Below are 14,492 nucleotides of genomic sequence, written 5' to 3'. Positions count from 1 at the left end.
GTTTCTCCAGTGTTTAACCACATTCTGTTAAATAGCAATAGTGCCTCTCCCATTTGGGACAACTGAAAACATTTCCAGATTGTGAAATTTGGAGTAAGATGGGTTGATCATCCAGGAACTATTGATTGAAAACATAAACAATTGTAACTTGAACCACTGTTAAATTAGAGTCGATTCTCTGAATTAACTTAGAAATTAGTATAGCCTAAAACCAAGTGGTTTTCTTACCTTGGTCTTTATTTTTATTCTCTTGGCCTTACAAGACTTTTAATGCCCAGATTTGGGAGGGGAAAAAAGAGAAGTTTCCTTGAGAAATCTAAAATTCTAGTTTAATAAAGCACAGGGATGGGTCGTACATAATTTTTAGACCTTTCAAGAAAAGGTAATATAAATGACAGGAATCAAAGGTTGGAAACACTGTATAAGAACAGTTTTAATAAAGTAGTTTAAACAAAACTGGAAGGATTGATTGATTTGTGAGATAGACTAGTAAAGTAGTTCTAGAATAATCTGGAAAGTAGCATATAAAACTCACACTTTAAAACAAAAGCACGTGGATTGTGACTGGACGTCTAGTCTGCAGTGTTGATAGAGCAGAAGTAGAAATGCTAGTGTGTGAACTTGTACAGCCTCTCAGGTAGAAATCAGAAAGATTTGCATTTCTTATTACCTAGAAAGGGACTCAGAATAATACTTTAAAATTAAGCTCCAAGTAAGAGACCAAATAGGGGTAATTAAGTACATGTGACTTAGCTTGCTATTTTTGCAGTTATAAAGTCTAAATAAAACCACATTGATTTGCAATATGGCCTGAATTATGAAAATCAGAACTTGTAGATACAGAAACTGATAGAGAAATAAATTACAATTTAGTAAGTAGAAGTGGAAACAAAACCAATAATACTTGCTTGTTTGTTTTAGATCTCTCTGGTTAATAACTTCTTGAAGTATGGGTTAAACGAGCTCAAACTGTGCTTCCGAGTAAGGCTCACTAGATACCTCTATGAGGAGTATCTCCAGTAAGTGAAACTCTATTCTTAAATTAGAAATATTTAAATTGGGCAGCAATGTTTATGATATTAGACGTTGTCTTGTTTATTGGATTGCTTTTCAAGAAAATGGCTTTACATCAGGAGTACGTTGGGAGTGACCTGTCAGTGGTGGGCTCTAGTCCTAGCACTCCCATTAGCCATCGAGTCTCCCTTCTCCGGGCTCTCTTCCCCATAGCTGACTGGAGTTAGGGCAGTCCGTACAGTGTCTGCACTGGCCTGCTTGTGCATGTGCTGTGGGCAGGGTGTGAATGTGCATGGTCTCTGTAATCCCGTGTTTGAAATCTCCTTCTAATTGCTGTTTCAGAGCCTTCACGTATTATAAAATGGGCAACCTGGATAACAGGATAGCGAATCCAGACCAGCTGCTTACACAGGACGTAGAGAAATTTTGTAACAGTGTAGTTGATCTGTATTCAAATCTTAGTAAGGTAAGTTTACCTACTTAAAAAATTGTTAGGTTGTTGAATTTTAATCTGAACAAAATTATATAGAATTGATTGGGTGGAAGGGAGTAGCATGTACAGAATGTTTTTTAAAAGAAAACTGGATTGCTATACTTATTTTAATTATATAACTATTTTAAAATCTTATTTTTGTCAGGTGTTTGGCTTAGAATTGAAATTAGTATCTTTTAAAAAGTTTTATAAGAGTTGTGTGGACTGATTTCAGACAAGTGTTCTTGTCTACTTCTAGCACTTCTTACAGGATGACCTTTTCATTTATATTTCAAATTACACATCCATAAAATGAGACAAGGGACTTCCTGTTTGTCTTCTTCAATATCATCCTGTGTGAAGAAAGTCACTGTGTGTGTTACACATGTGTGTACCTATGTGAGTGTATGTGTGTCTGTGTGTGTGTGTGTGTACACTGGTGCATGCTTTTTCAATGTGTTTACATGTGCAGATGCCATGGCGTGCCACTTTGGATGTCAGTTCTTATGTTCTCCCTGGATTTTAGACGGCCTCTTTGGCTGTTCATGCTGTGTCTGAGCTAGTGGCTCACAAGCTGCTGGTGATTCTGTGGTCTCAGTTTCTCATCTCCTGAGAGGTACAGGCTGAGATTATAGATGCTTGTTCTCCGTGGTCAGCTCTTTCATGAGTTTTGAATTAGGACTTAGGTGGTCAGGTGTTTATGGCAAACACTACCCACTGAGTCATTTCTCTAGCGCCTCTCTCTTCAGGGTTATTAATAGATCTGTGAAGCTAACTTTGAGAGAAACTGTTACATAGCCTTCCCTCTTGGCACGTGAACAAATGTGCAGCTCATAAAGTGTCATACCTGCAATAGAGAAACATTCTAAAATTATGTATGTGAGTACACTGTTGCTGTCTTCAGACACGTCAGAAGAGGGCATCTGATCCCATTACAGATGGTTGGGAGCCACCATGTGGTTGCTGGGAATTGAACTCAGGACCTCTGGAAGAGCAGTCAGTGCTCCTAAGCCATCTCTCCAGCCCCCTGAAATTAATTATAATCTTTCTGTACACTATAGTGCACTCTCTCTTTTAAACATCAATTTAATTCCTGACTTAAATTATAAATATTATTTTTGGCCAGTAAGTAACCTTTATATATATATATTTGAAATAAATTTTATTTACTTGATTTACTTGGTTTATTTGGTTTTGGTGTTTGTTTGTTTGTTTGTTTGTTTGTGTGTTGGAAGACAGGTTCTCTTGTAGCGTTGGCTGTCTGAGAACTGACTGTACACACCAGGCTGGCCTCAAACTCAGAGATCAGCTTGCCTCTGCCTCCTGAATGTTAGGATTAAAGGTGTGTGCCACCACTGCCTGGCAACATTTTAAAACTTTTGCTTTTTAATAATATGGAAGAGAAAGGGAAATGTACATCTTAGAATGAGCCAGTTCATAAAATCTGACATTTTTGTATTAGTACTCATGTGTTTGACTTCAGCTTAAACACCATTTGGATCCCTTGAAACACTGGTTGGATTGGTTCTCAGTGAGTACCAGTACTTAACTGTATATAAAAAGTATTTTGTCATCAAATAAGCTCCATAGACTCACTTTTCATTTATGTAATTGTTGGGAAGTCCCTCTCATTTTATAGATGTTGTATCAAAACCAGAAAAATGTGAAGCAGATTTGGAATTATACTCGTCATTTTGTCTAACACATTTATGTTGCTGTGTTAGGGAGTGCTTTCTCTAATAGAGCTGCTTTAGTTAGCGATGAGAAGTATTTCTCAGACTTGATGGTCAGTAGCTGCTACTTTGGATATCTCCATGTCAAGTTTCTTAAGAGCTTTTTTTATTTTTGTATATTCATTTATCTAAGCACTGTTATGGTGTAATTATTATACATGGTGAGAGTTCCACATATTACCACATATTATGTATCAAATGTTGAATCACATTTTATATTTAACATCTTGTATTATTTGTCAGTCTAGGCAAGCTAGTTCTTAGATCTAATTCTGTATATTCTAATGTTTATTTTACAGCCATTTTTAGACATAGTTTTATATATTTTCAAGTTAACAAGTGCAATTGGAGCTCAGGTGAGTCACTTTTATTCTTTTGTGTATATTTGCATGTATGTATGTATGTATGTATGTATGTATGTATGTATGTGTGTGCGTGTGTGGATGTTTTAGGATATAGGACAACTTGTAGGAGTTTTATAGTCTTTCACTGTGTAGGGTCCTAGGGATTAAACTCAACCTTGACAAAAAGTGTCTTTACCCACTGAGCCATCTTGCTACCCCTATTCCACATTTTAAAATCCACAATACTGTGTTTTGATAAATGTGAAGGTCTAAAAATTTTTTTAACCTTGGAAACTTCTTCATATTATACCTAATATGATCTGATTATAAGATAATACTGTACTGGAGGCTCTAAAATAAGTACCCTAATTTGGTTTTTAAAATTAGATACTTTATTTATTTAGTTAGTTAGTTATTAGGATTTACAAACTTTATTAGTTCAATAATGAATAGCAAAGAAATTGTTAACTGTCACTCCTGTGGCATCATGTAGACATGAAAACCACCCTTGAAAAAAAAGCCAATTTTTTTTCTAGAAATAATAAACAGAAGTATTTAAATACACATTTCATACATTGAATACACATGTGCTTATTGTTGCAAAGTAATTCTTTTTTTCTTTTTCTTTTTTTTTTGATATGTGTGGTAACAAGAACTTTTTTAAGACTCATTGACAGCTGGGCAGTGGTGGCACATGCCTTTAATCTCAGCACTTGGGAGGCAGAGGCAGGCAGATCTCTGAGTTCGAGGCCAGCCTGGTCTACAGAGTGAGTTCCAGGACAGCCAGGGCTACACAGAGAAACTCTGTCTCCAAACAAACAAACAAACAAACTCAAGACTCATTGACATTTAACTTGAATAATTTTAATATTACTCTTAAGTATTTATAGCAAACCATGTAATAGTATATTGATCTTATGTACCTATATATACATACATATATGTGTGTGTGTGTGTGTGTGTGTGTGTGTGTGTGTTTATTCATTTTGTGGTTGATTAATAATTTACTTAGTTTTTTTCCCTTTTGTTTGAATTTCTTTTTTTTTTCTTTTTACTACCCTGTGATCAGGTGTAATTATTCTGTAACTGAGTGCACCATAAGAGAGGGAAAAGACCACGTTTCTAGACTTTATACTGTAATTTATATTTCTGGTATTTTTCATATTTATATGTATAATTCTACATTGACATTTTAAAAATACAGTTGGCACCTTCAGCTCATTTGCTATAGTTACTGAAATGTGTTGAATCAGTCTAATACAATTTTGAAGAATATTGGTCCATATATTCATATACATTGTACTAGCCATAAAAGGAAAGGAGTCAGAAGGGTGATTTCAGTGTTTAAAGTAGTTTTCCTGGCAGTTATAATGAAGTATGAAATGTCCATTAGTGGATGCTTCAAGGAAGTGTTTAGTGCCTGGAAGAATTGAAGCTGACTGAACTGTTTTGAGGAGATTCTTGGATGTCCATTAGATGTTAAACTTGTAAGATGTAAGAACAGCCCCATTGAATGGAATGTTCAGGAAAACAGTTTTGATTGGGGCAGAGTAGGAGAGGTATGTAGAAATTAAGGGTGTTTGGGGGACTCATTGAAGCTGTAGGCCATTTATGGAGTTATAATGTATGGAAGACAGAAGCATAGTTTACAGCAGGGCAGGGCTGATAGCTTGTGTACAGATTGCCCTTGAGACACCTACAGATGTTGGGGTGGGGATGCATGCTACATACTTGGCAGTGATATATCCAAAAATGATGAGACTGGAAGTGTAAGTTTAGGATGAGACGAGCTAAGGAAGGAACCTAGAGGACCGCTAACATTCAAAGAGTGGAAAATAGCTCTGAGAGTTGTTGTGGGCTAGAGAGAGAACATTAAGTTGGGTTCCAGTGGAAGAGCGTTAGGTAACAGAAGGTAAGTCCACGAGAAGTTAGGTGGTCAGGAGTTGGGGGGATGACAGTAGAAGTGTAGAGACTAGCATGTGATCTTCCAGGAAAAAAGAAAAAGAGAGGAATAAGCAAAGCTCAGCTCTCTGGGTTCAGTTACTTACAGACCTACATGTAGATTTCACTACTGTGCCTTTAAGTACTATACATCATTCTTCATTAACCACAGGGCCCGGCAAGCATGATGGCCTACTTGCTTGTTTCTGGGCTATTCCTAACTCGACTCAGAAGACCCATTGGTAAGATGACAATTATGGAGCAGAAGTACGAAGGAGAATACAGATATGTTAATTCACGGCTTATCACTAATAGGTAAGGAAAAACATTTTAGAATAATAATGAAATTTTATTTTTGTGGATATTGATGTAATTTATAGTGACTTGAGATTGTAACAATATAGGTACTAAATAGTGTATATTTTTACTTGTTTTGAAAATAAGCATTATGAAGAATGGCTGTGTAGTTTCCTTGATTTATGTCTTTATGCTTTTTATTGACTGGTTTTCTCTGAATTTTATTTTAAAATTTAGTCTTGTTAGTATTCAAATTTTTGTATGTACTCAATGAAACTTCTGCCTTAAGTTATCCACAGACATTTTAAGGTTGTGACTGTTTTGCAGTGTCCACTAATTCTTTCCAGATAGTTGTTTTGTGGGGAAAAGGAGTTCTGGGTATTGAGCCTTAGGACCTCTTGAATGCAGGCCAGAACTGCGTTCTGGACAGTTTTGAGATCTGAAATAGGAAGAAAGAAATGCAGCTGTTGAAGCCATCCATTTTCGTTTCTGTTTCTACCTATTCATTATAAACTATGTGATTTTAGCAAGTTATTCATAACTTCTTTTCTTGTAGATGGATAATGAGTTGTTATAATTATTAACTCTATGCATGCTTCTGGCTCAGGTTCTCATCAGGAGCTAAGGTGCTCTGTAAATTTCCTTGTGCCTAACTGCCAACTTTAAGTCAATTTTGAGGATCCTAGTACTTAATGTAATACTCTGTAGGCTGCTCTGTAGGAAGCCACAGAATTACTTAGGAGGTTACTCTGTCAATAGTTTCCTCTTTCCTTGCTTATATTGATTTTGTATGTAGAGTTTCATGCTCCACAGAGGCAGAAGGATTGTGGCTATAATTAGGGGAAAGGTGTTTGTGGTATGCTTTTACTAGAAAATGGCACGTTCCCATAGTAGAGACATTGGCAGAGTCATGTAAGGATCCTTAGGACAGTGTAAGCAGACATAGCAGGATTAGAGCTGTGGCTCCTGCTGGTATCCTCTTGGCTCTGCCCTGTGCTGTAACCATTGCTTTCCTCTGGTTAACTCTTGAGATCACAGAATGGCAAAAACAGCAGCAAGCTTTACCACCAGAAGCAAAAAGCAGAAACTGCTTCTTGCTGTTTCTTTAAGAGACCTTCCCCTCTTCCCTCTTCTCTTTTCCCCCCATCTTACTCTTTCTTGGGTCTTACTCTTTCTTACTATGTAACCCAGGCTGGCTTTGAACTTGCAATTCTCTTGCCTTAGTGTACTGAGTACTGAGGTTTTATGTATGCACTTTGATTATATTTCGGGTGCACACATACACAGTGGTGCCCATGTGGAGGTGGCAGCTCTCTCCTGCCACCTTGTGGAGTTCTGGGATGGAACTGGGTTTGTCAGGCCTGCATTTCAGTGCTGCCTAGCCTTTTCACAAGCGCCCACACACATCCTTAATGTGTCTAAGCTGTGGTGTTTAGGCTTCTATGTAGATACTTACTTTCTGGTGTTTTAAGAAGTATGTTGTGGAGGCTAGGCAGATGGCCCTGCAGTTCAGAGCATTTATGACGTTTGCCCAGCATCTGGATCCAGTTCCTTAGTAACCACATGACGGCTCACGACGTCTGTAACCCTGTAAGTACTTTGCTTGGGCAGTTTCCATCTTACTTACAGGACAGAGAGACGGTAAACTTTAGGTTAGACAGGAGCGATAATTTTAGATTCTGAACTTTGCTTGTTATCTGAATTTAAAGAATTTACCTAAATTACATTTGAGCTTTCTTCATCTGTATGGCACTGTTTTCCCACTGATGATCTTTGTGGCCCTGTGGGCTCATTCCTGCTCTTGGGGGACATCGTTGTGAGGACTACTGTGGTGCTGGGATAAGAACAGCTTTGTTGCATTTAGACCTGGTGGCACAGCAGCACTGTCACAGGCTGTGGGGCAATGCATCATTTCTTGTATTTCTCTGTTATTTTCCCCCTCTTTATCTGGTTTAGGTCTGTAATTTAACTCATGGTCTATGTCTGTCTCAGCCTAATCTTTCTTTCTTTTATTATTATTATTATTATTTTCTTTATTTACATTTCAAATGCTATCCCGAAAGTTCCCTATACACCCCCCCCCCGCCCCTGCTCCCCTACCCACCCACTCCTACTACTTGGCCCTGGTCTTCCCCTGTGCTGGGTCATATAAAGTTTACAAGACCAAGGGGCCTCTCTTCCCAATGATGGCCGATTAGGCCATCTTCAGCTACATATGCAGCTAGAGACTCGAGCTCAGGGGGTACTAGTTAGTTCATATTGTTGTTCCACCTACAGGGTTGCAGCCTCCTACAGCTCCTCCATTGGGGGCCCTGTGTTCCATCCTATAGCTGACTGTGAGCATCCACTTCTGTGTTTGCCAGGCACTGGCATAGCCTCACAATAGGCTGCTATATCAGGGTCCCCTAATCTTTCTTTCTATATAGTCTGCCTTATTTACAGTTTGTGAATAGTTTGCTCGCTGTGTCTTTAACAGCCAGGTTATATACAGGTAGATTGTAGTTCAGTTTGTGTTGCATTCAGTTGTGTGCTCTTGCACTCCTATAAACTTAGCTAGGACCTGGATCACACTCTCTGGCTTGGCTTGTGCCAGATACTCTCTTAGTGACAAGCTGTCCATTTATCATTCTCTTCGTTTTTTTTATTACTGAGGAGGGGCTGCCACTGAGTGCTTTGGTGGTCAGAGGACAGATTCATAGAGTTAGTTGATTCCTCCCACTGTAGTGTAGGCTTAGGCGAGTGAGCTCAGTTTGGCAGGCTTGCATCTTACCCCTGAGCCATTGCACTGGCCCAAGATGCCCACTCACGTGCACAAGTTCACTCATTGAACACTGCGTTTCACTTACATGTCAGGGTGAGACAACATTGACATTAATTGCTAAATTATTTTCTTTAATAGTGAAGAAATTGCCTTTTACAATGGGAATAAACGGGAAAAGCAGACAATCCACTCAGTCTTCCGAAAACTGGTAAGATAAACACTTGACGGTCACGTGGATTTTTCTCTGCCTTTACATATGTATGAATAATGTTAAAGGTGTATTTTAAATAGCAAGTCTTTATACTGTGTTTTAAACTAAAAATGAGTTAAAACTATTGTATCAACATTAAATTCTCCACTTATAAAATAGATTTATTTACTAAAATAATCTTGTTCATTTTTGCAGCGTTTGCTATAGAACTCTCATTGGGTGATTCATTCAATAACCCTTACAGATCAGTGGAGACTTTTGTAGAGTAAGGTTAGCAAGCTTTTTCTGTGAAGGATGGGATAGTGTGTACATATTTACATTTTAAATTTCCTGACCATGTAGTTTCTGTTGTACATAAAATACATACATGAGTGGTGTGGCTGTGCTAAATTGATTTGCAATGTAAGTGGCATGCTAGAATTTGTTTGTCATAGATTGTTGACCTTTGATTTGGAATATAAATGTTTTCTAAAAGCTGTTTTTCTTTATTTGCTGCTATTTTGAGTTCAGATAGTTACATTCATTCAGAAGATATTCAGTGGCAGGTAGGTGGCATAAATGTAGGCGAGAATTAGGTGGCGAGCGTGCTGGGTGAGATCTTGCCTCGCCCACAGGGAGCTAGTATTTTAGTGGGAATTTGTGATGTTGAATACATATTTTAATACTAAAAAGTTGTCTTAGGCTATTTCAGAAATGATATTTTTGCCATCTAACATGACTAGAGTTTTTAGAGTTTCAAGGCACTTTTTTTGGCCTGCGGGTCTTCAGCCATATACCCATATCTTAGTACAACTTGACCTTCTCTGACACGTGTATTTGAAACGGCATCTCATGCTCCCTTTTTGCTTTGGTGATTGATGAGCTTGTGGCATAGGTGTCTGGCAGGATTGAAGCAGCACTATGCTGTTGTGTGTAATTACTATATTGTGTGTAATGGAAACAGTGTTAAGTAAACACGGTGTGGTGTAGAATAGAGTCAGGAATCCTAGCTGTTCAGTATACGTTTGTAAATTAATTATGCTTTATCCTTAGGGAAAATTCGTTATTTGTCAAACCATACTTTGTTTTGTTTCCTGTCAGGTGGAACACCTACATAATTTCATTTTCTTCCGGTTTTCTATGGGTTTCATTGACAGCATCATTGCCAAATGTAAGTACGTTTTAAAAGAGATGGTGCAGCATGACTTGTGGGAAAAGTCAAATAGCGTTACTTAAAATCTTAACTGCAACATGACTTGTGGGAAAAGTAAACTAACGTTACTTAAAATCTTATCTGTTTTGTCCCAGATGTTGCCACTGTCGTCGGGTACCTGGTTGTCAGTCGCCCGTTCCTAGATCTGGCACACCCTCGCCACCTTCACAGCACACACTCAGAGCTGCTGGAGGTAAACTTCTTATACTAGTGAAGTGAAAATTCAAAATTAAGGCTTTGTTCTATTTTAGGAATGTGAGCAAAATCTAATACTCATTTGTCTTTAAGGATTACTACCAAAGTGGAAGAATGCTTTTGAGAATGTCTCAAGCTTTGGGTCGTATAGTTTTGGCTGGGCGTGAAATGACTAGATTGGCTGGGTAAGATTTGTACTAATATGCAATTGCATAGAATAATCTTTAAACATATATTGTTCTTATAAGCTGGTACCCAGGTGAGATTAAAGTTATGGGAGGTGCTAACCCTTCCACTGGAGGAAGCTGGTGTTGATAGAAAACTAAGGAGGACTTGTCTCCGTGAGCCTCTCATGCTTCCTGAAGGCAGCTGGGTGAGTCTTAACTAGGGAAGTGACACGTTCGTTTGCGGTCCCTCATGCACACTGGCCTTGGATACATTGGAAAATGATTCTTGGCAGCCTTTTTTGTTTTGTTTTGTTTTGTTTTTTGTTTTTGTTTTTAACAGAAATTTAAGTTAGTGAGTAGAAGTTTTACATTTGAATATTTTTGTTTTCAACTATAGATTTTTACCCCCTAAGGATTGATACTGGCAACTGAGTTCTTTTTTTCTCTTTCTCTTACTCTACAAAAACCAGTTTATTAAGGAGTGATTGGTATGTTAAAACATCATACTTAATGCATACAAAATTCATGCCTGTAGGGACAATGCCTTCTGTGACAGTGTCAACACCAAGTATAAATGCACTATCAAGTATAATCACCTCCCAAGGTTTCTTCTGAGGGATTTCTGCTTGTTATTTACACTAGACAAGCAAACAAACAAATACCCCGTTTGCTTTTCTGATTAGAAACCGCCTCTTTGACCTTCTTGTCCTTCTTACATTCCCCATCTTCTTATCACTGGACTGGTTTCTATTGTCCAGTGATTTTCATCAAATATTCCAAATTCTTTATCATTTCCCCTTCCCAGACTATGAGAGTAGAGATGTCCTCAGTTTCCCCTTTTGTAGAGAAGCAGTGTGTATCAGTGTATCTTTCCTTCTTGATAGAAAGGCCAGTTTTATATGTACCAGTAGGTCACTCCGGCAGCTCAGAACCCAGCCTTCCTGTGCCTGTGGAGAGTACTAGTAAGAATATGTGTTAGTGACCACAGGAAGCACTTGTCTTGCCTCTGAATGGGGCGGAGGATCCTGTGAAACCTCTTCCTCGTTTTCCTGTCCCTTCTCTTTTACTGGAGCAAAGTAGATCATGTGTGTTATTAATATTTTATGTTGACGAGACTTCCTTTGGGTTATGTCTCTTAAGCTGAGCTTCAACGTTAGACATTTCAGTTTATATACAAGATGTAATATACAAGATGTAATAGACTTTTGATTATGATTTCTATTAAATTTTAGTTTTACGGCTCGGATTACAGAATTAATGCAAGTACTAAAGGATTTAAACCATGGCAGATATGAACGTACAATGGTGTCACAACAGAAGGGTGAGTATAAACATCATAGTTTGCAGTCGTGGTTCTAAGTTTTCCCCATATATAATATCTTAATAATTATTTTCTATTAAGGTATTGAAGGACCACAAGCTAGTCCCTTGATACCTGGTGCTGGAGAAATCATCAATACGGACAACATTATAAAGTACGTACTGGAAAAAGGCTGAGCTGTACTATACCGTTGTTAGGCTTCATGGCAGCCTTTCTCTTCAGCTTGTGATTTAAAGCTGACCTTTAAAACACTTTAAATAGCTTTGGTATATCATTGACTTAAAAGTTAAGTTTATGATTAAGGTACAAAAACATATATATATACATATATATATATATATATATATATATATATATATATATATATATATATACACATATTGTAAAATAATGTTCCTATTTCAGCTAATTATTATATCTTTTACTTCTACCCCTGAATGTGTGGAGTGTATGTCTGTGTTATTTCGTGTGTGTAGAGCGTATTTTTAACGGTTGTTCCTGTGCTGCTGGTTAGACCCGAGAACTCACTCATCTTCCTACATGACCCTGGAATGACACCACCTTCACTTCCTTTTCCCTCAGGCCCTAGCGACTACTACTGCATTCTACATATAAGTTATATGTGAACTATGTTTCTTTTTCTCTCTCATTTTTCTTACCATAATCATCAAAAAGATAATCAATTCAATTCTTTTAAAAACATGCTTGAGGAGTTTAAAACAAATATTTACTTGTGTGTGTTCCTACATGTATGTGTGTGCACCGTGTGTGCGCAGGTATAAAAATGGGCATTGAGTCCCCTGCAGCTGGAGTTACACATGGTTCTGAGTCACCTGATACTGTTGCTGGGAACCAAATTTGGGCCATCTGAAAGAGCAGCAAGGGCTCCTACCACAGAGCCGTCTCTCTGGCACTCCAGATTCAGGGTTTTCTTGTCTCTTTTTAAGGCTGAGAAATACTCCCTGTGTGAGTGTGTGATTACGCATATGATATGTTCTTTATCCATTTCTCAGTTGAAGGCAGTAAGGGAGTGTCCCCAGCTGGTTTGGCAGGGAGGGAGGGAGCGCAGGTACCACTCGGCGGCAATTACTATTTCCTTCGGCTAGCCTCCTGGAATTAGTGCCTGTCTGAAGCAGGAAACTTAGAACAGTTACTTGAGGAGCCTTCATATGGCTTTCCTGTCATTGCTGTTTAGTTCCATTCTTGCCATCAGTGGCTAAGGATTCCTTCTGCTGCATCTTGCCAGCACTTACCTTTGTTTTTATAGCTGCATCCTTAATAAGGTGGTGCTCCTGGCAGTTTTCACTTGCATTCCTGTGGTGCCTAGAGAGCTTGAGAACTTTTTAAATTGTATTTTGTACCTTGAATGTATTCATTTATGAAGTGTCTGAATGGTCTTTTGCTGTGTTGGGTTATTTCTATTTGTAGTATTGAATTATTTAAGTTCCTTACATGTCTTAATTTCCCTCTTTTTATTAATGTCCTTTTTAGGTTTGATCATGTTCCTTTAGCAACACCAAATGGCGATATCTTGATCCAAGACCTTAGTTTTGAAGTAAGTTTTAAAATGTTTATATGAGTTTAAATCATCTTCAAAATATGAGTTGAAAATTGATTATTTAAATTAACTTTAAAATTTGAGTTGTCTCTATATAAATTCGTAGTCACATTTGAGACTATGTCTTTGAACCATCCAGAAATCTCATTTTTCTTAAAATGGACTGGCTTTAAAATTTCAGTGATTACTACATCAAGTTTGTTTTGCTGGCGATGTGGCCCACGAGTTAGAAGTCACAGGAGCCAGCTTTTGTTCCCAGCACCCACCTGGTGGCTAACTGTCTGTAACTCCCAGTTCTCCAGATCTGACATCCCTTTCTGGTCTTTGCAGGCTCCTACACACACATGATGCACATAAGCTTATACAGGCATGCACACACACATGAAAAAAATAATCTTAATTTTTTTGCAAACAAAGTCCATGATAACATGTATCTAATTAGAATATCCACGAATGTTGAACATTTAAATACGCAAATAGAACTTTTATCTCCTTAAATAAAAATTCTAAATCAAAGTCTGTTTTGGTCGCACAGCATGATTTACATCCATATAAACAATTCAGAGTCATTCCCTCTCACCCTTTTTCTCTTATATTTTATTTATATATTTTGTGTGTTGTGTTTTGGAGGTGAGGCATGTGCCATATTGAGTATGTCATAGTCAGAACACAATCCGCTGTGTGGGCTTCAGGGGTAAACTCTAGTCATTCGGCTTAGCAGGGAGCGTTACTAGCACAGTTGCACCTAGTGTAGCTATTCCAAGTAGGACATCAGCCAAATAAACAGTGATGCTGCTGGTTTCCTAATTACACTGCTGATATGATAGGCGAAATATGATATGACATAATAGGTAAAATGAAACGGCAAACCATGACTTTTTTTGTATGATTTGTAACTTGAATTTTGAAGATTACTTCAAACTTAGGTTATTTGTGCCCACTGACACTCTGAGAACCAGGATTCCTTTCTTTAGGAAAATCATTAGAAGGCAGACTTGGCCATCAGAAAGCAAGTGGGCTTTCTGCAGCTAAGACTTCTCCCATCATCCTCCATAGGCTCTCAGTGTGGGCATAGTTTATCCCTCTGTAAGTGGAGTGGTATTTATTGTGTGCACTCACTGCGTTCTCACCATCTGCGTGGGCTGTGTCTGCCTTTGGCTACTTTGAATACCTTGGAGACTGTATTACCACAGTCAGAACCCTGAGACTGTATTACCACAGTCGGAACCCCGAGACTGTATTACCACAGTCGGAACCCCAGACTGTATTACCACAGTCGGAACCCC

The 14,492-nt window shown here is 38.1% G+C and overlaps 1 protein-coding gene across 2 annotated transcripts in view; it reads left to right on the top strand.

Moving 5' to 3' along the window:
- The window catches only part of Abcd3 (ATP binding cassette subfamily D member 3), a 58,750-nt gene that overhangs the window by 31,918 nt on the left and 12,340 nt on the right, over positions 1-14,492 (top strand). For both annotated transcript variants that reach the window (XM_021195365.2, XM_029537309.1), the window contains exons 6-16: positions 922-1,019; positions 1,357-1,480; positions 3,519-3,575; positions 5,677-5,819; positions 8,701-8,770; positions 9,854-9,923; positions 10,061-10,158; positions 10,254-10,345; positions 11,560-11,648; positions 11,730-11,802; positions 13,140-13,203. In XM_021195365.2, the coding sequence (XP_021051024.1) occupies positions 922-1,019; positions 1,357-1,480; positions 3,519-3,575; positions 5,677-5,819; positions 8,701-8,770; positions 9,854-9,923; positions 10,061-10,158; positions 10,254-10,345; positions 11,560-11,648; positions 11,730-11,802; positions 13,140-13,203 (978 nt within the window). The remainder of the gene's footprint in view (positions 1-921; positions 1,020-1,356; positions 1,481-3,518; positions 3,576-5,676; positions 5,820-8,700; positions 8,771-9,853; positions 9,924-10,060; positions 10,159-10,253; positions 10,346-11,559; positions 11,649-11,729; positions 11,803-13,139; positions 13,204-14,492) is intronic.

This window comes from Mus pahari, chromosome 4, assembly GCF_900095145.1.
Source record: "Mus pahari chromosome 4, PAHARI_EIJ_v1.1, whole genome shotgun sequence".
Taxonomy (NCBI): domain Eukaryota; kingdom Metazoa; phylum Chordata; class Mammalia; order Rodentia; family Muridae; genus Mus; species Mus pahari.
Note: the sequence above shows the minus strand (reverse complement) of the source record. Positions and strands in the feature narration are given on the sequence as shown.